This window comes from Ochotona curzoniae, unplaced genomic scaffold (genome assembly GCF_017591425.1).
Source record: "Ochotona curzoniae isolate NIBS_2020 unplaced genomic scaffold, NIBS_Ocur_1.0 scaffold_1037, whole genome shotgun sequence".
NCBI classification, from domain to species: domain Eukaryota; kingdom Metazoa; phylum Chordata; class Mammalia; order Lagomorpha; family Ochotonidae; genus Ochotona; species Ochotona curzoniae.
This window is the reverse complement of record NW_024467083.1, coordinates 25,172,015-25,197,168: the sequence shown is the minus strand read 5'-3', so window position 1 is coordinate 25,197,168 and position 25,154 is coordinate 25,172,015. Positions and strand designations below refer to the sequence as shown.

Below are 25,154 nucleotides of genomic sequence, written 5' to 3'. Positions count from 1 at the left end.
GGAGCTTCAAAGGGGAAAGAACTACTGATTAGACATGTTGGCACAACAAACCTGGAGGAATGCGCATCTCACAGGTCCCAAAGCTTACTCATCGTCAGATGGAACGCTTTCCTTTGAGGAGGAGTGACAGATGAACAACTAGAGCATGATGGCTTCTCGAAGTTCAAGACTTGAGTTTCTTGATAACAGTTACAGAGAATATCACAGGTGAGAGAAATTCAGCATGGAAGCGAGGCATTAGAAGGTGCCAAGTGGAGGGTGGGGGTAGAGAGGAAGTGTTAGAAACTAGATCAAAGGAATTGGGAAAAAAGCTGTTGGCCACACAGTCTACAAGATCTCTTTAAACCATTCGAAACTTTTCAGTTACTCACACTTCACTAGTTCAGCACTATACTTCTGTAGAAATGTGAAGAAACAACAGCAGTGGTTGTATATAGCATGGCTGAAGTTATTTAGGGCCTCTTATTGGAATGGACTTGGGGCCAAGGCCAGTGGATTCAACCAGGTGACAGTGAAGATGATTTGAAGACTACATCTACTGCTGGGATTAGCTAATAGGCCTTGGTCAACAGCAAAGTTCAACTGACAGTGGTCGGACACCTTGGAAAATGTTTCATGTGCGCGGTGTAACCACACATCCCTCCCCCGGAGAAAGCTCCACCTTTCAGAGGGGCAGTCCAGACTGATGGCCTTGATGAGTGTTCCATGTCCATTCAGCACCCTTCCTGAAACTGAATACCACTTCACCACTGAAGAGCAACTGAGCAATGAGCCAAACTCACAAGTTTTAATTTTTAAATGTACCTTTATTTCTCAAACTCAAAGCTTTATTTCATCAAGTGCTAACACATTACATTGACAAGTGATTTCATCTATATCGAATAAGAAGGTTAGTGACCATTATCAAAGAGGACACCCCACACATTCTAGGCAATGTTAAGAAATTAATATTTCAAAGGCTACACAAATACAGAAAAAAAAGCCTTCCAATTTAATCTAATGATATCGCTTCACTGAAATTAATTTAGAAATAAATAACTATGTTAGGATAATCAAATTTTTACTAGAAAAAAAGCTTGAGTTTTAAGAAAACACCCATATTATTTAACTACTTCCTCTTTAGTGGATGGTCATTTCACCTTCCTATGCCAGCACATGTGAGAATTTGCACCAACTCCCACCAGCCCAGCCAAAACTCCAAGCATTTTCTTTAACTTACACTTAAACTTTTTCTTTAAAAAATAAAAGTGACAGGTAAACAAGATTAAGGCACTTGAACTCACACACAAAAGAAGCCTCTTTTTTCCTGATTCTCACCTTGGGTTTCTCCAAGTAATTCTGACAAGTGCCAGGTCTTTTTAAACACCTCTCCTTTGGTCCTCTGAATTTATTCGGATGAAGCCGAGCATATTCCAAAGCAGCTGTGAAATTCTGGCCTCTGCCAAATAAAGGCTATGAAGCCCACTTTGGACACTAGAAGTTCTTTCAGCTTACAGGATCCAGTCAAAGGGGTCTCCCTAGGGTACTGTCTCTGACACCCACATGGCCCCAAAGTGCATCATCAGGGTCTCTTTTCATGATTGGAAAATTAAATTTCAGTTTACTCTCTGGAAGAGGACATTTGAGCCAAGAGTATAGCAGCATCCTAGAACAAGGCACCAGCACCAAAAAGTTCACTAGAAAGGAGTTACTCAGAAAGTTAGGAAATTGCTTTTGAGTGGTACCATTTCCCAAAGTTAACAAAAGCAGTAGGATTAAAATTCCTCACCTACCATGAAGGTAAGGACTTCGTGCTAGAGGCAAGGATGAAGGGTAAGCAAATTCAGGATCTGAGTAATTTTTTCATATATCACCACAAAACACAGGTTCACACACATAGCTCAATGACTCAAATCTCCAAGGAAAACTCAAGCTGGGGGGGGGGGGGGAAGCCTTGAATGACAAATTACATCTGACCCATTTCAGTAACCAAATTTAGCCTCATCTAAAGGTTGGGCCACGCCACATCCTACACAGTTATCAGTCATCAGGAACTCTGATCTGAGATAGAGACTTTCATTTCCACATTGAAATTCTTAAGTAAAGAAAAGCATCTTATTGCCAAAGTAAGATGTGAGCCTGAAAGGATTCTAATGTGTGTTTTTCTGTCATGACAAAAGATTACCATTTCCTTCTTCCTGCCTGCAAAAACTGGGAAAACAGGCTGCATACCTGCAGAAAACAGCTCAGAGTCCTGAAGCTAATGAGAAACTGCTTAAATTTAGATTAGAACTTGCACTTAAACTTTAGTGCCCTCTGCCACTGCCAAGTTTCATGTTGCTCAATGCACGCACACACACACACACACACACACACACACACACAATAAGAACTACTGGACTTAGTTCAAGTTCAGAGTATCTGGTGCTTGGGTGAGCAGTATGAAAGGGAGGTCTCAGCTAGAATTTCCAGACACCTGACACTCAAGGTTACCTAGACTATTCTGAAGCTAGCAATAGGTTCATAGAGCAAATGGTCCAGGGGTTGTGTGCTATAATGCAGCTTTGGTCAGTACAGCTCTTAGCCCTGAAGGTTCTAGAAAACATATCCATTGTCCAACTACAAAAACAGCTGAGCTGACTTAGAAAGGTCAGGAGAAGAGATTCTACCAAGATAGCCAGAAGTGGAAATAAACTAGGGGGCTAGGAATTTCTCACATCTGTACCTTTTCATTCTTTAAAGAAGACTGCTGCTACATTGGGGCGGTGGGGTGGGGAGAGACAAACAAAATAATCTCCATGAGAAAACTGAAAATTTAATAACTTGTTGAGGGTCCTATCTGGTGCCTCATATCCTGATCTGCAAAGCCTTCTATGCAAAAGCAATACTGATTTCCGTTAGCAAGTACTTAGGTTTAGTAGCTTCATCACATTTCAAACCTTTGGCTAAACACATCAGTCATGTTTGTGCAAATATATTACCGCTTGATTACAATGGCAGCTTTTTAAGGTTTTAACTTTTCAGGACTGGGATTCTTTTCCATTGCCCCCAAGCACCTAGGTCCTCAAATATTGAGCTGATTTTGACTCAAAGCCAATGAGTTCAAGGCTCACAGGGAAACAGGAGCTGGTTCCAGGAAGAAGTGGCCTGAAGTCGCCTAATGTAGCACAGCATAGATACCAGCTAACCAAACCTTGGAGTTCAGTCATGTCTTTTACCAAAAAGGACCAAGAATCACATTCCAAAAAAAAATTATGAAAAAAGGTAAACCACTCTTTTGGGTAAGCATTTAAAGATACCATCCTTGTGCTAAGCAAGGAGAAAGCAATCACAGGGGGCATTGGACTTTAATGGCCACAGTAAGAAAATAAATGTCAGGAGCACGTATTTAATGACATCACCTAGAAAGACAAGCTCCCCGGCATTCATTTCTTCGTCCCTGATACCCCAGTGTGATGCTTTCTAAGAGATCCCACCCAAAGCTTTCGAAACATAGAATCCCTTGTCTAAATCCACTGGCAAAGGCAACAGTAGACTAGAACTCTCCCATTTCCTAAACTTGCTTTAGACTAGAGATTAACACTGTTTTCCTTCTAAAGTGCAGAATATAAACAAAGTATGGATATCCCACAATAAGGACAACTGTCCTTCACTCAATTCTTCCCCAGAGACAACGGAATGATTTCAAGGAGCCTCGGGAGACTCAATGCACTTGAGGCCGGACTTCACGCTTACACCCCTACCTTCACACAGATTGGGGACAGGTCAGATTCTAAAGTAAATCCACAGGTCACTCAGTTCTATTGAAATTCCTGAACTCCTTTGCTGTCAAAAACACCCAGAGAAGGAAAATCACTATTTTTTTTTCCAGGGAAACAAAAGAGAAAACACAAAAAATAAACAAAAATTAGGCAAAGGACTCCAGAAAATAAAAAGAACTTGTCATACTTGGAATGTGACCAAAATGGGTTTCCAATTAAAACATGGGAATACCCTCATGTCAGTTACAATATCTACACACGGCACAACCCTCAGACTTAGAGCAAAACAAAAGCCAGCCAAGGAGAGCTGATGAGGAGGGTGGGGGGGGACATGTAATTCAGAAAGACTTCCTTAAAGAAAAAAAAAAACACAAACATTCATGTTTCCTATTTACAATCATCACCCCCCCCACTACTACCACAATTCTACTGTAAGTTCCATATTTTATTTTGTTTTCAAGTTACATTTCAAGAAAAGGTCATCATCGGTATCTCACAATTCCTCAAGATAGCACAGCATCTCAATCATAAACCACTTCCAACCAGATCTCAATTCTCCAGCTATTGGCTTTGGTTTATTGATGAACGCAATTCTCAGCTCTGTTGCTGGGGACTAAACAGAAGCAATTTAGTCCCCGGAACAAAAATTAAGTCACAAGAGCACCCTCGTGTCTACCATTTCCTGCCTGGCTGACAGTGGTCCAAGAAGAGACTGATGTCACAATTTGCCTGCAACTGCCCAGGACCCCAGGAGCGAGCCAGCACAGCCTAGGCTCCAGTGAGAAGTTGCTCCACACTTCTCACAGGCTGCCTGAGCTCTCCCCAAGTTTTGCTTATTGCACAGAGCTCAGATGCCCCACTGGCTAATATTTGGGGCGTGACATGTTGGTGTCTCTCTTGCAAAAGATGTGGATAAAGTCACGCTTCCTATAGCAGGTTTCCTGGGGACACTGTAGTACGGATCCTTCTAGGTTTGGCTCATAATATACTGCAGACCCATTCTACTGGGTACACAATGACAAAGAAAGCAGAGTCAGAGCTGAGTTCCCCTTTAAAAGCCAAACACCTACATCTAGAAGGAGGCTCCCCTAGCTGAGAGCCCCTGCCCTATGGGGGTTCCCCTGGCAGAAACCCTCAGGTCTCAGGGTTAGTTACAGGGCAGCCAGGTAGGGTAAGGCTGGCTGTAGGTAACTGGAGGATGTGCCACGTAGTAGTTGTTGAAGTTGCCGTCACTGACGTAGGGAGCTGGCTGGTAGTAGCAGGTGACGTTAGTAGTATTGGGGATGATGTTTTGTTCTGCCAGCACGCGCAAGGCCAGGAGAGAGATGAGGTTCAGGGTCTGTCTGCGTTCGTGCCCCATGAGACACACGGTGCTCTCGTTCACCACCCTGCGAAGGATCATGAGGTAGTCGTACTTGCTTCTTTCTTCTTCAGCAAAGTGGTTTTGCAGGTAGGTCTCCAACTTCCTCTGCTGCTCCAGGATGTCTGGAAAGTCGATGAAAAACCTGGAGCACATGTAACGCTCCAAGGTTTTGATTTCTTCCTGGTCAGTGGGCCTGAAATCCCGCACAAGAAGGTTGCTATACTTGAGCAGTCCCCCGCCTCGGATCTCTTCGGGGTTCTTGGTGGCGATCAGTCTGTTCTGCAGATGGTCAAGTGCTTCCTCAAAATCCCCATACACGCTCTCCCCGATCACTGTGGGGTAGAAGTGCTCCGAGATGGGGTTATTGGAGCCATCATAGAAAAACAGCAGCGAATCCAGGATGATTTGGAAAGAATCCACGCTAAACTCAAACTGACGCCGGATGGAGTCGACAAACTTGAGCTCCACATTCCTTCCGTTCTTGTTGGACAGGGAGATGAGGCTCCAGCGGTCGGTATCCGTGCAGACCTTGACCAGCTTCTGCACGTAGGCCTCCTTCAGTGTGATGGGGCTGATCTTGAGCTTACTCACGCCCTCTGGCAGGAAGTTGAGGAGAGAGCAGAGGACCACATCCCTGGTCAGCTGAAACTCCACCTCTGTTGGAAGAGCCACGTGAAAGATCAGGTCTAGATCCTTGCAACCCAGGCCGTTGTCTTTGACCAGCACATGGCCAGCTGCAGAGCCATTCAGCCGGACGTCCTGAACTTTGATACCTGCCTCCTCCAGTCGGACACGGACAGTCTGCACGATGTCCTTCAGGGTTATCTCCAAAGTTGGGAAGTTGCCTCGGCCGTGGATGGGGACGACCTCAGTAAGGACCTCATGCAGTCGGCTCACCTGATCCCAGCTGAGCACACTGAAGGACAGGCACTCCTTGGTGTTGGTGCTGTTGCTCTCCTCTGCCATCTTGAAGGATGTTCTGGTTGTGGAAGCTGAAACAAAGGGAATAAGAAACAGAGTTAGGATGCACTTGGCCATGGCAAAGCAGCTGGAGGAACATGGAGAGGACATCCATTTTCCTAGGAGATGATTCTGCTCAGTGGTGCTGTTGAGGATGAAACATGTTAAATACATGCAGCAGACTGCTCACTCAGAGGAAGGACAGAGCGCAGACACACACTATACCGACTGTAAGATTTTGTCAAGGGATGTGTTGTTGCTTCGCTTGTTTGGTCTGTGTCAAGTGGTGCTACAGGCCCTAGATGTTTTATCAGATTTCCCTGCTTTTTGTGCCAGTCACCTCTTGTGCTTTAGGCTCCCTAGCTCCCTGTTGAATTGGTTGGTACTTGGAAAACACACACACACACACACACACACACACACACACACACACACACTTCCTTTTTACCAAGAACAGATGAGGTCAGCTGGATGATAGGACCATCCTGCCCTGCTAAGGTGCCTCACACAAGGTATGCCAAACTTCCCCAGAGCAGTGTGATCACTCAGCACCATTTTGAAACCAGCACCTTGGAGCTATCACTGAGGAGTAAGAGGAAAATGACACCTCTCACACTGTACTTGCTAGAATAACGAGGTTTCCAAAAATGTTCAACTCCATTGTATTTTACAAAAAAGCAAACAATACATCTTGGAAGCCCATGGGTGTCACAGGACAACAGGCTAAGCCTCTGCTTGGGATGCCCATATTCCTTCCTGGAATGATGGTCTGAGTTCCATCCAGTTGCTTCTGATCCAACTTCCAGTTAGCGTACCCTGGGAAACAGAAAATAATGACGGCCAAAGTGGAAGACGCAGATGAGGTTTTTGGCTCTTGGCTTTGGTCTGGCTGTTGCAGACATCTGGAGAGAGAACCACTAGACAGAAAATATTCATGTCTCTCTCTCTCCCTGTCACTCTGCCTTTCTAATAGATGCCAATAAGTCAATAATGATTTAAAAAAAAAAACAAATACTATATTTTCTCTAAAAAACCAAGGTGACTGTGCATTCCTGTAGACCCAAATGCCAACTAGATGAATATAAAAGCCAAAACAAAGGGACTGCTGTTCTCAGATTTCACTGGGAATGATTTTCCAATCTGTCTGAGGCTTTCTGCCTTGCTGCACACACACACACACAAAATCCATCCCAGTGACTTCTGCAGTTTCATTGTTCAGAAGCTGCTGCTTTTGATTGTGTGCATGTTTTGGCACACATTCCAACATGAATTTTAGGCCTTGCCTCAGTGTCAGGGGTTCTCCAGGCCTGCTACTCAGCATCTGGGCACTGCTGGGCACATGGAGCTCCCTATCACAGCAAAAAAAAATGAGAACACAAGATCATGAATCCAAGGCAGTGAGCAGTGTGCACAGCTCCGGGAGAGGAAGAAACCTCTAACACAAAGGCAGATGGCAGGGAGTGGGCAGGAAAGCCAGAGCACAGCTCACTTAGCAAGAGGAGACACAGGCAACAGAGAAGCAATGTGAACTCCAGGCTTGAGGGAAAGCTAAGGACTGGCTAGTGCCTAGTGGCTTCCTGTGCCTCTCCTCTAGTCAGACCCTAGGGCTCCATAGGACCTAGTGAAGGGGAGGGTGAACACTGCATAGGATCTAGGCTTGGAATGGGGGAGCTGAACATCTGCTACAGAGACTCTAGGATAAAAGATACTGGGAAAGGTGAAGACTTGACACAGCATTCCAAAGTCCTTGGCTACTGAGAGCATCCTACCACAGGACATCAAGCAAAATCTGTGACAAGACATTAGGGAAGCTGATGATTGTCATTTGGCCTAGAGCCAGATTAGGGGCTCTTTGTACACTTTGTAGTTCTCTGTGACTGCTTTTATGGTGAGCATGCAGGGCATGCATGCTATTTAAAAGAATTCAATGTTTACCGGAAACTATGGTCATGGCCCTATGGTCATAGTTAGTTAGTCTAACTATGACAGGCAGAGATGAGTTCCTGCCAGGTATGTTGACCCACCTAATAGAAATACAACTAGCTTGAGTCTGGCACCACGGCATAGTAGGCTAAGCTTCCACCAATGGCACTGGCATCCCACTCAGGTACTGGCTTCAGTCCTGACTGCTCCACTTCCCATTAGTTCCCTGGTGAAGACCTAGGAAAGCAGTGGAAAATGGCTCACACCTTTTGGACCCTGCCCCCAAAGACCTGCAGAGAGCTCCTGGCTCCTAACTTTGAATTGGCTTAGCTCCTACTTAGCTCCAACCACTATAGCCTTTTAGAAAGTGAACCAGCAGATGGAAGCGCTTTCTCTCCTCTCTCTCCTCCATGAAGTTGCCCTTGAAATAAAAACAAATCTTAGAAAAATACAACTAATTTGATGCTATCCCCTGTTATGCTTGCAAGACCCATGTGCCTCTTGCAGATATGAGACATCACACAGCAACGGAGAAGCAACAGAGACATCATATGGGATACAGACACAATTCTGAGAGTCTCCCAGAACCTCAGTAAAGTTGCTCCAGTGGAATCACGTATGATTCGTGCTTCATTTTTTAGGAGGTTGTTGGTCATATAGAGTTAAGGTCAGGAATATTGGTACTCTAGAACAATAGTTCTTAGGGAGCATCAAGACACCAAGGAGCATCCAGAAGCTGTGATTTTATTCCTTCGAAGGGGAACAACATACATAAGTGATATTTTTGCATATTTTTAAAATCTGAACTTTTAGTAAATGTAGAGTCCAAATCTGTTTTTAGATAAAAAAATTTATGAGGTTTACATGGGAGAAAGAGCAGGTAAAGTCAGCAAAAGTTGAGAAAATGCATGAAGTATTCTAGCCTATAAGAGTTATTATAATACCACAGTGAATGAAAAGGCAGAGCAATGGAACAGATTTTTTTTAAATCTAGAAATAAAGTCAAACACATGGGAAGGTGTAGTATATAACCAGAGACATTTCAAATTAGTGAGGGGAAATAAGTCAGCGAGTTGGTTAGTTAATAGATGAATAATTAAAGTGGATCCCTATCTCATGCTAAATTAAGATATTTGCTTAGATCAAATATATACATGTAAAAGGATAGGATTCCAGTTACTAGGGAAAAATGGAATTTATATACAGAATAGGCAGTCCTAAGAGTCACAAAGTATATTTGAATCTAGAAAATTAAAGTAAGTGGTAAAATATCATACATAAAATAAGAAGTATAACTTGGAAATATCAGTACCATCAGGGAAGGAGCTCATTGCCTCAATAATAAGGAGTTCCAACCAATCAGAAATATAGAAAGACCAGAGATGTAGCAGTGACTCAGACATACAGCATACTTGACCTATGGGGAGGGGGGAATGAACATATCAGTATATCCTAGCTACCTCCCAAAACAGCAAAGATCAATAGATCTGGTTATGTGGGGAAGGAGACAACTCCAGCAGAGCGCCCATGGGTTGACACTCAAGTGTGCACATGCTCTGCATAAGACAGACTACCTTGCATTTCATCCAAGAGGTATACTTGCAAGTACTCAAAAACACACGTTGAAGAATTATTTAGAAAGCTACAAGAATCCTTTACAAGACAACAGGTAAGTGATTTGCTGCATGGACGCACATACAGCTGTTAAAGAGAACGGCAGCTGCTTTCTCTGTAAGAATGAGAAGTGCTTACTGAGATGAATTACCAGAGGCCAGCACTGTGGCATAACAGATTGATGCCACCTGTGATGTTGACACCTCATATGAACACCAGTTCAGGCCCTGGATGCTCCAGTCCAACTCCCTGCTTTTGTGCCTGGTAAAACAGCATAAGAAGGTCTAAGCACTTGCACCCATGTGGGAGATCAGAAGCAGCTCCTGACTACCACAGTCATTTGGGGAATGAGTCAGTGGATGGAAGGCCTCTGTCTCCTCCTTCCTTCCTGCAACTTGGCCTTTCAAATAAGTAAAATGAATCTCAAAAATCAGAGAAAAAACAATTCAGTAGCAGATAAGCCAATACACAGCTGTGTATGGAAGTTAATCCTTCTATAAGCATATAAACCTCTAAATAGATACATAAGAAGTAGTCCAGCCTATACCAAAAACCATCCATTTAGATAAGGGCATGAGAGAAGAAAAGTCAATTTTGTGTCCTTTGAACATAGAACATGTATATGTACTAGTTCAAAATAAGCTCTTATGATTTATGTGCTAAAGTCTTTCCCTTTGCTCCATTATTTAATTTCTTCTATTCCTCTTCTTCCCCCTGGTCCCATTCCCATCTTCAAGTGCTAAGGAAATCACAAACACAGATCTCTATGTGGGAGGACGGGGAGGGTACTATATTTCCGCAAGAATGCCTTGTGGTCGAGTTTCTATAAATCCATCTTAACAGATACTTGCTGTTTACTTTTAAAAACCCACACTGTCTCAAAATATGAATAACCAACTCATCTTGTTCCATTATGTTAACCAAAATTTTCTGCCCTTTCACAGAATTGCTATTTCTCAATTTAAACATACTATAGCAACCTGCACAGAACTGTTGAATATTGCTACAGTTACGAGAACTTGAATGAACACAATAAATGCTTCTTAAGGAATCTAAGATCACATAACAGGCAACTTCCAGGTAAAGTTCTCAAGCAAAAACCAGGGTTTTATGGAAATGAAACATTTCAAAACGTTGTATGGAAAACCGAGTTTAAAAAGTAAATTTGGCTGCCAAAAAAAAAAAAAAGGAAAAAAAAAAAAACAATCGTTGAAATCGATGCATAGCTTTTTTCACAGGATACATTTTCCCCGAACTCTTTCTTTAAAAGGTTTATTTTATTTTTATTACAAAGTAAGATATACAGAGAGGAGGAGAGAAAAAGAGGAAGATCTTCTGTCCAATGACTCACTTCCCAAGCGACCACAACGGACGGTGCTGCGCTGATCTGAAGCCAGGAGCCAGGAACTTCCTCCAGGTCTCCCAAGCAGATGCAGGGTCCCAAGGCTTTGGGCCGTCCTTGATTGCTTTCCCAGGCCATAAGCAGGGAACTGGACAGGAAGTGGAGCTGCCGGGACACGAACCAGCACCCATATGGGATCCAGGTGCTTTCAAGGCAAGGACTTTTAAGCCACTAGGCCACTGCATCAGACCCTCCCTAAACTCTGAAGATGTTTGCATGACTGAATTAAGATTTTTTTTTCTACTTTTGAAGAAGTAGTCTATATCCAAGCCCATGGTACGGATTTTAACCCTCCCAATGTGCCATATTTTAAATAAGGAGGAGCTTGACTTCCTGAAGGTCCACATTTAGGCTCAGTTCATACATGCTTAGCTTACAGAGCCTAAAGGCAATCCAGTGCTTCTGAAGGAGGAGTTCATCCAGGTCTGGCATGGCGGCCTAGCAGGTGAAGCCATGCCCTGTGACACTAGCACCCCACATCAGAGTGTGAGTTTGAGGCTATTTAGGAAATGAGCCAGGGATAGAAGATGCACATCTCCTTCTCTGCCCATGCCTTATAAATAAATAAATAAATATTGTTTTTAAAAGAGTTCATTTTCCCTCACTCATGCACACAATTTTCACATACCAAAAGCTCATTTTCAAATCCCTTACACAAACACTGATATTACCAGAATAAATCTATCAAGTTAGAGGCCCTCGGTGCTTAGATAACACACCAGAGCTTCGCTTACCAGTTTCAGTTTTAATTAACCACTTTAAGTCAACAGCAATAGAATCCCCACAGAAAAGAATCACATGGGACACGCATTCCAAACTCAGGAAGGGCCCAGCGACAGGCAAACTCTAGCTGGCAGAAAATAGTGACAAGAAAACAGACTGACTCGAAGTCTCCTCATTTCAAACTTGTTTCTCTGCTATTGATTGAGAAGCCTGGTCGCCACAGAAGCAGGGACAGCTGCGAATGATGATTTGACACCGATTTGAACATTCAGGCACCTTCTGACCAGTCAGGAGACCCACCTGCTTTCCCAGGTCAATCCACGTGATCTTCTCGAAAGTTTAATTCCGGAGACACATTTTTCCCAGGGATCTCTGAATGCCTCCTTTCCCTCCCAGATCTGGCTACAGCAGGATGCTAGAATACACACATTGCAAGAAAACGGGTTTCCAGAAAAAGACAGCAAAAACAGCAAGGAAAAGACAATTAAGTGCTGAAGATTAAGCCAAGCCCAAGGACAAAGCCAGTGTCAAATTTACGTTATCATTTCCCACCAGCTAAGGCAGAGCTACATAAGCAGGTTCATCTGAAAACCCGTATCTGAGCCCTAATAGGAAGAGAAAGCTTTCTCTAATCTTGCTGTGCAATTTATCTAGCTCCCTAGACTAGCCACTCAGCTCAAAGAAAGAGGGAGACAGAGTCTGTGGCAGCAGCAGGGGGACAGGGGACTTAAGGTGGATGCGTGGGTGGGGCAGATGAACACACATTGGCGATGACAGTACTGACAGCATTTGTAATTCTTGCATATAGGTCACAGGTCAAATCAACACTGCCTCCTACTCTGTACACGGTGTGAGTCAACAAGTGATGGCTCAAGAGGTTGGGTCCCCACCACCCACGTGGGAGATCTGGATTATTCCCACCTTTGTGCTTTTGTCTAGGCCAGCTCCAGCTGGAAGAGAGCATGCTCTCTCTCTTTCTGTCTCTCTCCCTTCTGCCCTTCCACGTGCCCTCCAGAGAAACAAAAAACTTCAAAAAATGAACACAAAGAAATGTAAACACATTTCAGCAATTCTTCTGAGGACAAAATTCCCTCTCACTGTATTTGGATGTTGTCTCAAAAGTATGGGCCTTCCAGGCCAGGGTGAAAAAAAAAAAAAAGTCATTCATGGGCAATGAGCCAAGCCTCAACCCAGTCTTCGTCCATGGAACAAAGACACCTGTCATCCCTGGCTACAGCCAAGAGAGGCCCCATGCACCTGCAGGTCTTCCCACAAAAGCTCTTCTCCCCGACAGGCAAGAGAAGGCACATTCCACAAAACAGACTACCTCACCGCATGCAGAGGCCTAGAGGGTGTGAGCAGATGTAAGACACCTCCTTGCATCCTATCCTGCTCTTGGTGAGAGAGGAGAACCCCACATGCAGGCCTGCTTCTTGAAGAGTACCCAGGTATATGAGGAGCAATAGCAACAGTGTTTTGTGTGAGCCACTTCACCTCAATTGTCATTCAGTCCTTACAAGCACCCTGAGGACTCTACAGCTGCTTCCTTCCCACAGAGCCAGGAATAAAGTTCAGAAGAGATTTAGTGCATCCACTCTAAGTCCTCAGCCCCAAGCCAGTGCCTGAAGTCCTGGAGCTTGGGACTTCCTCCACCAAGCTCAAAGTCTCCATGATGGTTAGAGAGCCTGCCAAGTAAATACCCACAGTGCCTTGGGACGACTTGCTGCTACTGAAGTACTCTTCTTAAACAAACATATCATTAGTGTCATTCAAAATAAGAAAAAAGCCACCTCTTACGCTCCATAACATTGCGGATAGCAACCCTTCACTGCCTACTTTTGCGCAAAGGGGTTTATGGGCACCCTCAGAAAGATACCAGGAAAGAAAATTCATTGCTTCTGGTAGGTGGGATTCCTACTTCTTAATGAGCCTGCACATCAGAGGTTTCATAACAAGCAACTAGTCCTGCCCACATCCTTGTCCCACGGGATTCATCGAGTCCTCCGAAGGCTTTGAAAAGGGCAGCACTCACAGTCAGGGCCACAGAAACCAAATGTGATGTGTAGCAACTATGAGCCATGACTGACAATGTGCTAAACACACAGCGTGATGCAGTGCTGACAAAGCTGTACCTGGATCACCTGTCCTACTCCTACAATGATGGCCCACTTGAAGATGAGGAACCCAGGACACAAAAACAGACATAAAGACAATGGACTAATTACAAATTGTCCAGGGACATCTGCTCCCAGTGTGGAGATGGGATGCTAAGAGACTTTCTCTCAGGCAGGCAGATGGCTTTTGCATCTTGTGTTGGGGGTGGGGTGGGGTAGGGTGGGGTGGGGAAGAGAGGACCTGAGAAAAAGCTAGTTGCTCAGGTACTCCCAGCCAGGAGGTGGCAAAAAGCAGAAGGAAGAGGAAGGAAGGGATGGAGACGTTTCATGAGTGGGTCCCAGGGAATTATGGCTGGATGTGCTAAGGCCACCGTGTGTGGTAAACCAGATGGCAACAGCAGATGCCAAAAACTGTAGCATTCAGAATTGAAATCTGCAATGGCTGCTCTCATAGAAATTTCCTCTCCAGATCATTATGATCATAGCTGTTATGCTAATTTGGTAAAGAAGCAATGGCTGGGAGATGCTGGCCCAGGATTTGACCTTTTGAGGGAACCCAAGGTGCCCACTAGCTTGCCTGCAGATGGTGATTCCAGATACAGCAGGTCCAGAAGAGAGTGAACCCAGGAATGCGAGGGGTTTGAAGAATCAGCGTGCCAAGCAAGCATCACCAGGAAAAACAACAGTACTGGATGTTTGGGATGGGCTGAAGTTGATCAAGAGCACTCAGGCAACTGTCTGGCTGGAATTGGCCCTTGTGGCTGGGAACTCAGGAGTGTTATCTGCTGACAAAGCCACACGACAGGCCAAGCTCTGCAGACAGGAAGGCAACCTTCTCAGCTCCAAGAAACCAACTGAATATCCCCACTGAGGAAAGGTGGGGACTTCTGCAGAGGTGGCTAGACTCCCAGAGCCATCCCAGAGAGCAGAGCTGAAGCAAGACTGAAAACAGACATGGCATGGAACTGACAGCTGAACTTGCAAATGCTGCCCTAGAGACCAAACACCTGTTGCTTTCTCCACCTGCATCAAGTTTGACACTTGAAGTTCTGTCAGCCACCAGAGAAGGACCAGGTGCTTTGATGGTCCACAGGAATGCTGCCCCCTACCCCGCCACCCCCCACATGACAGAGGTGGTAGTAGATGAAGTGAGCAGAAAGGAGGAAAGATATAAAGGAGGGTGGCTATAGACAGAACTTCAAGAGAAACCTCCTTGACTCCTTGAACTCCTGGAGGGGTGAAGGCAAAAAGTTATCTAGGACCTAGAGGGCAAGCTGAGGAAGCATTTTGCCTGCCAGCTGCTCCCTAACCAGGGCTGGGATCCAACACCAGGAAAGGTCATGCTCTGAACACTCCTCTATGCCCCACCCCCACACATACAAAAGCTACAGATAACAGAGGCACACATGTGTGTCTCATGTACAGGAAGTCAAAAAGAGTTTCAGTTAGTAGACAGTATAGTAGAGAAAATGATTTTTTTTTCCTCAAAAAGGGTATTAACTCTTCCCCCAAGAAGTTCATTTCACAAAGGTCCATTTGGCCTCCATTCACAAAAGTAGCCCTTCCAAGCTACCACCAAGCCGTGCCCAGAGAAACCATTCCCAAGGCAGGGCCCAGCCAACTCCACAGATGGTCTTTTCTCACTCTCAGCTCAATCGCACTCAGCCAGAGGGAATCAGCAGATTTTCTCAGGGTTTTCAACATCCTCCCAGTCATATAACAACTGCTGTTTACCAAACTCAAAAAAATTTGGTTCGATTCCCACGGTAGAGTCCTGCATCAAAACCGAGACAAGCCACAGGAATAGCACAGGGTGCCACCTCATCGTACTCTGGGAGCTTGGAGTCAGAGGCAGGTTCTCGAGAATTCTAACTTGCTACTGATGTCAATGAGCAGTCAGAATGGTTATCAGTGACTGGGCTCCATCCATACATGCCCGCCTGATGACGACTCTCAAGAGAAAGCTCCTTCCCACCTTGCAAAATAGGATGCCTGTGCAAGTGTGGGTGGACAGATAAGCCTCAGAGAGCTAACATGGTGGTTGCAAAACAGCCCCAAACCAGAATCAAAATACTGGCCAGATATTACCGCAGGCAAATACGAGTGCTGAAAGGAATACCCTGAAGTAGCTGCAAATGTAAATATCAACATGATCACAACTTGACAACTTGTAATGCACACTGAGTCCAAAAACTTTCACTTTTTTTTTTCTCTCAACATGTCAGTGGTAATTGTTACATACAAAACATGAACTGGAAATAACCCTTACTGCTGTTTGCCTTGCTCCCCTGCCCCAATGAAAGAGATGTCGCTGGTGCGAATTTTTTAAAAGACTTCCCAAACAGATTCAGCCCCTGTGCTTTACAGATGCACTAGAGTACAGAAAACAGGATATTCCTGGAGGGCAGCCTGTGGACTGTAAAAGTGCCCAAGCTTACACATAAGCTGAAGTGTTTAGGAGCTGACAGCCCACAGATTTCAAAGGTCTCATCTGCAGGCCCCTTAGCCATCTCATTCTCTGGGTTGGAGCTTCCAACAGCTGTTGGTTGTCCAAAACCAAGACTGTTTGGCTAACAGTCCTGTCAAGTCACAGCAACATCCCTGGGCCTTATCAGCAAAGGGACAAGCAATGCCTCATTACTGAAAGGCAGCACTTATCACAGCTAGACACACAGACACACCCCAGTCACAAGTGTCCAATTTGGAGCTGATCTCAATTCCAGTGTGGATGCTACTTTCACACATGGTTTCACCCAGTTTGTGTTTTATTTGAGGGTTAACATTCAGGCAGCAGCAGGCATCTGGGCTCCAGATTCTCTGCATGGCAGTGGCCCAAGCAAAATTTTACCAGGTTCAGTCAGTGGTCTCATTGACATTATGATGCTAACTAAGGAACTGGTGCTGTGGCACAGCAAGTCAAACTGCTGCCTATAGGCCCAGCATCACATAAGAGCTCAAGTTCAAGTCCTGGATGCTCCTCTTCCAATCTGATCCCCTGCTAATGCAACTGAGAATGCAGCAGAAGATAGCCCAAGTTCCTGGGTCCCTGCATGCATTTGAGACCCCCAAAAGAAGCTCCTGGCTTCAACATAGCCCAATCCCAGCTGATTTAGCCATGTGAAGTGAACCAGCAGACAAAAGACCTCTCTCCCCCTCCCTCCATAACTCTGCCTTTCAAAAAATTAAAATGATGCTAGCAGAAATTGGGGTGATGGCATTAACCAGACCTTGTGGCAGTACTCATTCCCACACCAACTTCACCTGAACTGCTTAAACTACCTTGTCTTTGGCATTCACCCATGTGTGAAGCCGCTGGTCAAGAATGCAGTTCATAAGGATCACTGCAAACGGGCATTTACCAAGCAGTAACGTGTTAGTGTCACTGGGTCTCTCGTCAGTACTTTTTACTTTAAAGTCAATTATTCTCACATTTTGATTCAAATGTAAAGCACTGATGTAGTTGATGATAATTTAAGCACCAGTTTCCCTACTAATTTCAGAAAATTTTACTCAAACTTCTTTTAAATTATGTTACCTTAAAATTATAAAGAAACTGTAAGAAACCAGCAGCTGGAGAACACCACATCAGGAATCAAATGTGCTGTCTTCTGGTGTCCAGGCTACCTCACGAGGTGAATGAGTCTCAATACACAGCCATCAGCCAAGACAACCCACCTCCCTTGCATTCCTTCACCTATCTGGATGCCTACTATGCTTTGGGCACTGTTCTAGGAGCTTACGATACAACTGCAAACCAGAGACAAAGATCCCTGCCCTCTGAAGGCTTAGCTTTGGTCATCCTCTTTTCCAAGAACTTGGGTTGTTCAGCTCTTGCCTCCCATACACACACGTAGAGCCAGAATTTGAAAGTCTAATGTTTTCCCATGTTTTTCATGTACACTGCCCAACATGGCAGCCATGTGCTCCTTAAAATGAGGCCATTTCAAGTTTTGCAAGTGTAAAATACATATGGTATTTCAAAGAGTTGATGGGGGAAAAGTTGAAAATGGCTAATTTGTATTTTTATATTGATTACACATTGAAATCACAGTATTTGATATGCTGGGTTAAGCAGACTCATTAAAGACTCAATTTCTGGAAGGCTCATGTATTTCTCCTATTCTATTGGCCAAAGGTGGCCTAAGCTATTGCCTTTAATACAATGAAGAAATTGAAGCTTGAAGAGGCAAGAGTTTCGCCAAGACCAGAACCCTGTGTCCCCACAAGCCGACAAGGCAGCAAGGCGGGGACCATAAAGACTACAAAGGGCCTGGGCGTGGCAGGGAAGCCACATGAAGTGTCAGGTTCCCAGCACCTGGAAGCAGAGCCAGTGCCTAGCTGAGCAGCTCTGGCAGGCGCCCAGACACAAGGCAGGTAGTTGGTTGGCATCCCTTCAGCCACCACTTCTGGATCTACGACAGCCACCATTAAACGATCCCATGGGACTGACAAAAATACCCAACACCTATAGCACCAGGCAGCTGCAATCAACCCAAATGCCCATCCCAGTCTGTGGCAGGCAGAGGGCAGGGATCAACAGTGTGTGCTGTGGGTGAGGGGTGGGCAGCCAGGCCAGGAGCAGCACTGCCTTGTCTTTCTACCTTATGAGGGCGCAGCAAGTTTTTCTCAGGAAGCTTTTAAATGGAGGCAGATCAGGGATTTGTGTGCTCATCTCATGGAAGGTACAGTGTTAAAAACAGAAAATAAGGTGCAAGGCAGAACTGAAAAGTAGTACCAAAGAAGAGATGTGGGATAAGGGGATGGTGGAAGCAGACAGCAGGGAGGGGTCAGAAGCCTACGGGTGGGGCCACAAGCTGCTTAAGGTCATGTCTGGGGAGGAAAGAGGAGCATTCCTTTGTTCAAACAGAGCAGGCACAAGAGTTAGCCAAGAGAGGTCAAGACAAGAGGAAGAACGAGTTAGTGAGAGAGATCAGGAAAAGGAGGAAGGGCAACTCCCATGTGTGCTTGCAGTGGGTTTCAGATGCTTGGGGCAGTAGAACTGGTCAGTAGTAGAGATGTGCTGGGCCAATGCTCTCACCAAGCTGCTGTCCACAGGCCCCTAAACCAGGTCAGTGATGACAGTGGGAAACCAAAGATAAAAGAGAAAAAGAATCAGCAGAACAAGCAACTGAGTGAGCACCAAAACAGAAAGGCTGAGCGAGCCCTGGGCGGCTGCATGGGGTGGGAATGCAGGCAAAGCTTCAGGAGCCTCAGCTGTTGGTTAATTAGTAGTCCTCAGCCAATAGTACCAGATCCATATCCCTGAGGCCCTGCAGAAAACCATGACCCAGAAACCACTTTGCACTGTAGGCTGGGGCTCTAGATCCCAAAGAGACTCCACCAATGCCTTGGCCCACCAGAACAACACCCATCCACACAACAGGGGCACCCTCAAAAGGCAGCCAAGCTGGCGGCAGGCCAGCGTTCTCATTGAGCACAGAACTTCCCCAGCCCCCACCATCATTGACCTGAGGCTCCCAAGCAGTTCCAGGGCCTGATTGAAGCCGACCCAACTCCTCCCGCACCCAGAGGCTTCCGAAGGCCCTCTTGCATACCATCGACTTGGCCTCCTCAGCACCTGGCACAAACCACTGCCTAGGAAGCACTTAACCACTTAGTGACTCAAACACTGGGATCCAAGAGGAAATAATCCGTACTTGAGTGACCAAGTCCCCAAACGGCTCTGGGTCTAAAATCTCCCTGCATGGAGAGTTGCTTAACATCAGCAGTTATTTCTTCATATTGGCTCTTTTCTAATGTTCCAAGAAGCTTCACAAACAGTTCAAAAACAGGCTACAGGGCCAACTGTGCACAATCTATCCATCCCAAGCCATTCATAAAGCTGCCTTCTACAACTGGGCTATGTAATGCTGCAAGCCATGTACATTCCAAATATAGGCTTACTTATAATACATGCAGTAAAAATCATTAAAAAAAGAGAAAGTCCCTGAAATATAGAATCATCAGCACTGTTGATGTGCCCAAGTGGCATTATAGACGGACACACACAGATGGAACACAAAGACGTCTGCAACTGATGGCCATCGAATACACTACAGTCAACACAGCAAGACGGAAGAAGGCATTTTTCTGTTACTTTCTTCAGTCACAACGTGCACATGAGTGTGTGTGCGCACACACACACACACACACACACACACACACCAGATTTTATCTAACGGCACCAGCACAGTAATATTTTTTTCTGAAGTGACACCTCAGACTCTGCATGGCTTCCTGTGAGAGACACACAAACACACAGAGGAAGACAGGACAAGAAACCCAAGATATCAATAAACCCAAAGGCAACAAGATGAGCTTAATTGAACTTACGAAGCAAGGCCTGGGCTGCTCCAACATCATTCGGTAATGAGAAAGGTTTAACAGCCATTCAGAGCTCCTGCTGACTCCATGAATAGAACACATCCAAGATGGAAGAGGAGGGCCAGGTACTACTTACTGAAGCAGCTAAGAAAACACATTGACAAAAGTTTTCTCGTGGAGCATCAAACATGGCCAGTGACTAGTAAACACCAGGGCACCAGGGTGCACTTGTGAGCTATCTTCATTGCCAGGTTGTTCCTTGGACTTTCAAAAGTGTGAGGAATTTTCTGTTCTGAAGGCCAGTGCAGGATGTACATACTCTGGCCCGACCTTGAACACAAGGCAACTAGGCTAAATGCGTGCACTCTGTGAGATACCAGTGGATGGGGGAGGCTGGGTCTCAGGGCAGGATTTCCGCGGCTCCTTGTATTAGGAGGACAGCTGGGGAGAGTACAGGGGGCTCAGCTAACAGTCATTCTGGGGAGACAGGGGAAACGGCCAAGAGCTGGTCTTTCTCCTTCAGAGTTACATAAACTTCATCTCTGGATACAAGGTAGACATTGTTGGGGTGGGGGGAAACTCCTCCAGAGAAAGCCAGCGCTATGCCCACACTAAGGTTTCTTCCGACATTAGAGACCTTCACTGAGAACAACTTAAGAGACTTAACAACAACAACAAATGTTGATGTTTGGGGGACACTTCCTGCAGTTCCCCCAAATCATTACACACAATATATCAAATCTCTCTCCCCAAAACTCCGTTTTGAGAAGATAGCGGTTGGGATCCACTAACAGACAAGGCTTCAGTTATCTCAAGTAAACTATACATCAGAGGTAACAAGTTATCCACACTGAAAAACAAGAATTTCAAAAGACAGAACCCATGGCTGCCCTCGCCTAGAGTGCTTCAGAAAGGCCAGCCTTCTTATTAATCCCAACTCCAGGGTCCACAGGGGCTAGAAATTACCGGCGACTCTTGTTAAGCTTTTCTGCCAGCTCAAGGTGCCTGCCTGCCTTCGTTGTGGGCAAGCCAAAGAAAGTGCTCAGGCACGGAAGTTGAGCCAGACAACAACGCCCCCCTCCCGTTCTCCCAGGAGGATATAATCATGTTAACTTCACCTCCTGCGGAACCTCAGTCTTCTAAGCCCCTACCAAACTTTCTGAATACCAGCTACACTTACACAAGTTTTACAGGAGTTAATTGCAAGTGCACTCTGCACTTCACAGTACTCACGTTACACCCCCATATAACTTATCTCGAGTGAAAAGGGGGTGCAAACCCATGCTTAACCAGTGGGTGGGAGCCGTGCAGAAACCTCTCAGCTCAGGACTGCGATGGTCCCTGGGCCCGGTTTAACCCGGCCTAGACTCAAACAGCCAGCTCTACTGGGAATAGACGCGGTACACCAGCAAGCCTCCCCGCACTGCGAGGCCACGCGCTCGGAGCTTTTCGCTGGCTGTCGGGGCGTACAGGCGGCCAACTTGAACCCAGCAGGTCCGCCCCCGTCTGACTCCCCTCTCGCCCTGTGATCTGAGCCTAAAGGAGCCCAAGACCGGGACACCAGCCGGGGCCCACGCGCCTCGGAGCCAGCCGCTGCACCGCTATCCAACTCTCGCAGACTTCTTTGGGGTTTTTCCCCTAATGCTGAGGAGGCGAGCCTCATTCCCCAAAGGGGAAGAAAAAGCAAGTTGGCATAGTCGCCGCCGCCGTATTCTAAGGCACTTTTTCGGGACTCGCGCGCGTACCAGCCCCTCACTGGGCTCCTTGGCCTCTCCGGGCGTCCACCGCCGTGGACAGGGAGGGGTCCCGCCCTCCCGGTTCAAGCCCAGACCCTGGCACCGCGCCTAGGCAGCGCCCCGCCCCTGCTCGCAGTTTTGCAAGCCCCTGCCCGCTGCATTTCCAACTGTGCCCTGAGAAACCGCCGCGTTCGAATTCGCGCTCGGCCCGCCGGAGCCCGCGGGAGCGCAAGGGCGAGCCCGAGATCATCAGCCAGGCCCAGGATGGAGGGACGGCCGGACTATCCCGGAGAACAGGCCCCAGGCGCCAGCCCGCCGTCGGGAAGCTCTCAGCAGGAACTCGCTGGAGTTTGCCAAGCTCCGACTTCAGTCCCGGTTGCAGCTTTTTCGTCTCTGCGCGTCTCGTCGGGTCCCTCCGGGTCGGCGCAAAGGTGGAGGGAGCAGCAGGCGAAAGCAGCCCAGGATCACCGCACCTGTCCGCACCTCCGGACTCCCCGCCCTCCCCCAGCCCTCTAGCTCCGCACACCTGGCCGGGTCAGGACTCGAGCACCCATCGGCAGAGGGCCGACCCTCACAAGGTGAGCGGCAGAGCTGAGCGCAGCACCCGTGCGCCTCTGGAGAAAGGTGGCCGGGGACTCACCTGGACGGTGGAAGCGGAGGCGACAGAGGCAGGTCCTTGGCGTGGGCAGCCCCCGGCAGGAGCGGCGCGGTCACTACAGCCCCCAGACGAGCGGCACCGAGTGAGCCGTCCTGCCGCCGCCCCCTCGGTTCTTAACCGGCCTGGCCACGCCCCCGCCCGCCCACCGCGGCCCGGGCCCCGCCTCGAAGCCAGCCCTCCAGGGGAGCCAGGGGCGGGGCGAGGCCGGGCCGGGCCCTCGGGCTCAGCCTGCCCGGCCGCTGACGGCAGGGGCGGGGCCAGCGCTGCCCTCTGATTGGCTGCTCGGGTGAATGGTTGCCGAGAGACGAGTAAATCTTGCGGGGGTTGGGGGGAGGCCGGGAGGGGCGGGTGCAGAGGCCGTCGTCTTGCGCAGGCGCAATAGCGAGGGACTGTGTTTTCGCTCCAAACTTTGGTGTCCACTTGAGTCGTCTTGGCTTTCCGCCGTCCTCCACGCTCTTTTCGGCCGTTCCCATAAACGGGACTTTCCCCTAGCTCTAGCCTGGTACCGTCGCAGCCTGTTTTCCTTCTGTTTCTCCGGGAACTAGGGGGTTTCGCGAGAGTCTTCCTTCCTCCAGAAAGGGGGCGGCGTGAAGTGCCCGTGCCTACCTGAGGTGTGAGTTCCTGAAGTTGGATGGTTTGAGGGGCCTGGGCACCTTTCGGACGCCCCTGGCTAATTGACAGGGGGTGGTGGAGGCGTGGCTCGGGGGCGGGGCCCTGGTTTGGCTGCGGGACCCACCTGTTCGCAGTTCCCGAGGGCCTGGCCCCCCGCACGGCACCGAGGCCGCTTCAGTCCCGCAGGTAACTCGGCGGGGCCCGGCTGTGTGGGTTACACAGCGTGCGGGCGGCACCGACACCCCCCACCCATGCACCAGCGGCAGTTTCCAGCCCAAGTTTTTCCTTAGGACTGCCTGGAGCTGCCATCTCCTTTCGGCACCTCACAGCTGTGAGGCCCAGGGCTAGCGAGCTAAGCCACTCTGCACAAGCCTTCGCCTACTGCCTGCGGGCTGGGCCTAAGCCTGGGACGGCTCCTGGGGGGGTGGTCCCAGAAGCGCTGAGCAGGAAAGCCCTGTGTGTCTAGAGAGGTCGGCTAGTGCTGAGTCCTGTGTCAAGTTGCTGTGAGGCGAAGGCTGTGTTTAGCTAATGGTAGCTGTTGCCTATGCATAAACAGTCGTTGCACTCCTGGGGAGCCTCTAGGAGCTGCTGGGGGGCGGGGGGAGATGACTTCCTTTGCAATAGTTCCTTTCCCCTCACCGCCCCCCACCTCCTTGCCTCTGCCAGAACTACGTGTGGTTCTCAGCGTCTGCCAGCCCTATGACGAGCCCTCAAAGAAACGCCGTTCCCTCGTCAGGAGCCGCGTGCGTCTGCAGGCATTGTAATAGGAGAGGAGTTTTGTCGAAGTGCCTGTAGGAGAAGCCACACATGCTCCTCCGTCACAGCATGAGAATCTGTGGTCTGGCGGGCTTTTGTTTATTTGTTTTTCCCTTTTCATGGGGGAGGGGGATGCGTACTACTCAGCAAGGTGCACAGATCCTCAGCAGTGCAGAAGGATGACTCCATCCGGGTGTCAGCAGAGTTCGTGCCCCCCAGGCCAACAGAGAAACCGTTTCCAGCCCGCATCCTACCCATCTGTGCACTTTGTATCCGCGTTCTCCCGCTCGGCCGCGGGTCCGTGAGAGTCGCCCGCCTTGTTGTGTTGGGCAGGGATTAGTTCTTTCTCCTTGCTGTTTAATACTTTGAGCTGTGAACGAAGCTGCCGGAGCAATCTTGTACATGGCTTTTGGTGAATGTCACCACACAGCCAGGTTGGGATTCCTGGCCCGTGGAGTATGCTGCGTCAGTTTTTAGGTACTCTACTAAATAGTTTTCTATGGTGGTGTGACAGTTTACGGCCTAACTAGCGATGTGAGGTTTCTGGTTGTCCCAAATACCCTTCCCAGGATTTCTGTTGTCCATCTTGAATCTACAAAAAGAGACAGTGGCAGGAGGGGAATGCATTGCATTCCAACGTAAATTTGCGTCTGATGATTTGTGTGTGAGGATCGATGTGTTGAGCAACTTTTGAGATGCCTTTGGCTGGCACCTGTGTAATGAAGTGTACGTTCCAGGTTTTAGCCCATCAGTGGGGAGATGTCTGCCTCAGTGGCAGGTAAGAATTCTCTTGTCTGTTTATGATATGTTTCCTTTGTCTAGCATATGTATTACAAATATTTTTAATCAAACTGTGACTTGCTTCTGATAAACATTATCACTGATAAACAGAAACTCTGCATTTTAAAGAATCTTATCTTTTAGGACTAGTGTTTCTCTGTCCAGTTTCAGAAATCTGTGCCTATCCTAAGGCCATGCAGATAATCTCTTTAGTGAACTGCATTGTTTTCACTCTATGTGGAAGGCCTTGGGCAAGTAATTTAGCCATCCTTCCATAAATTATCTCCAGTCATAATAAAATGAATGCAGATTGTTGCATTGACGCTGAACCATTTCAACTTTGAAAGGTCCCATGCACACAGATAGCTCAGGTGGCACCAAGGGAGAACCTAGAGCAGAAATTCTTTGCCTTGAATTTGATCCAGTGATTTTGCTTAAGTGAAACTTCA

The 25,154-nt window shown here is 47.4% G+C and overlaps 1 protein-coding gene across 2 annotated transcripts; it reads right to left on the bottom strand.

Moving 5' to 3' along the window:
• Window positions 1-1,490: 1,490 nt before the first annotated feature.
• TENT5C (terminal nucleotidyltransferase 5C) lies at window positions 1,491-22,648 on the bottom strand. Of its 2 annotated transcripts, none has more exons than XM_040999021.1 (2): window positions 22,540-22,648; window positions 1,491-6,095 (listed from the first exon to the last, which is right to left on the bottom strand). In XM_040999021.1, the coding sequence occupies exon 2, from the start codon at window positions 6,067-6,069 to the stop codon at window positions 4,888-4,890; it is 1,182 nt and encodes a 393-aa protein (XP_040854955.1). In that variant the 5' UTR covers window positions 6,070-6,095; window positions 22,540-22,648; the 3' UTR covers window positions 1,491-4,887. The 2 variants fall into 2 exon arrangements, with proteins under 2 accessions (XP_040854955.1, XP_040854956.1); XM_040999022.1 differs by lacking the exon at window positions 22,540-22,648 and adding an exon at window positions 15,660-15,750.
• Window positions 22,649-25,154: the final 2,506 nt, after the last annotated feature.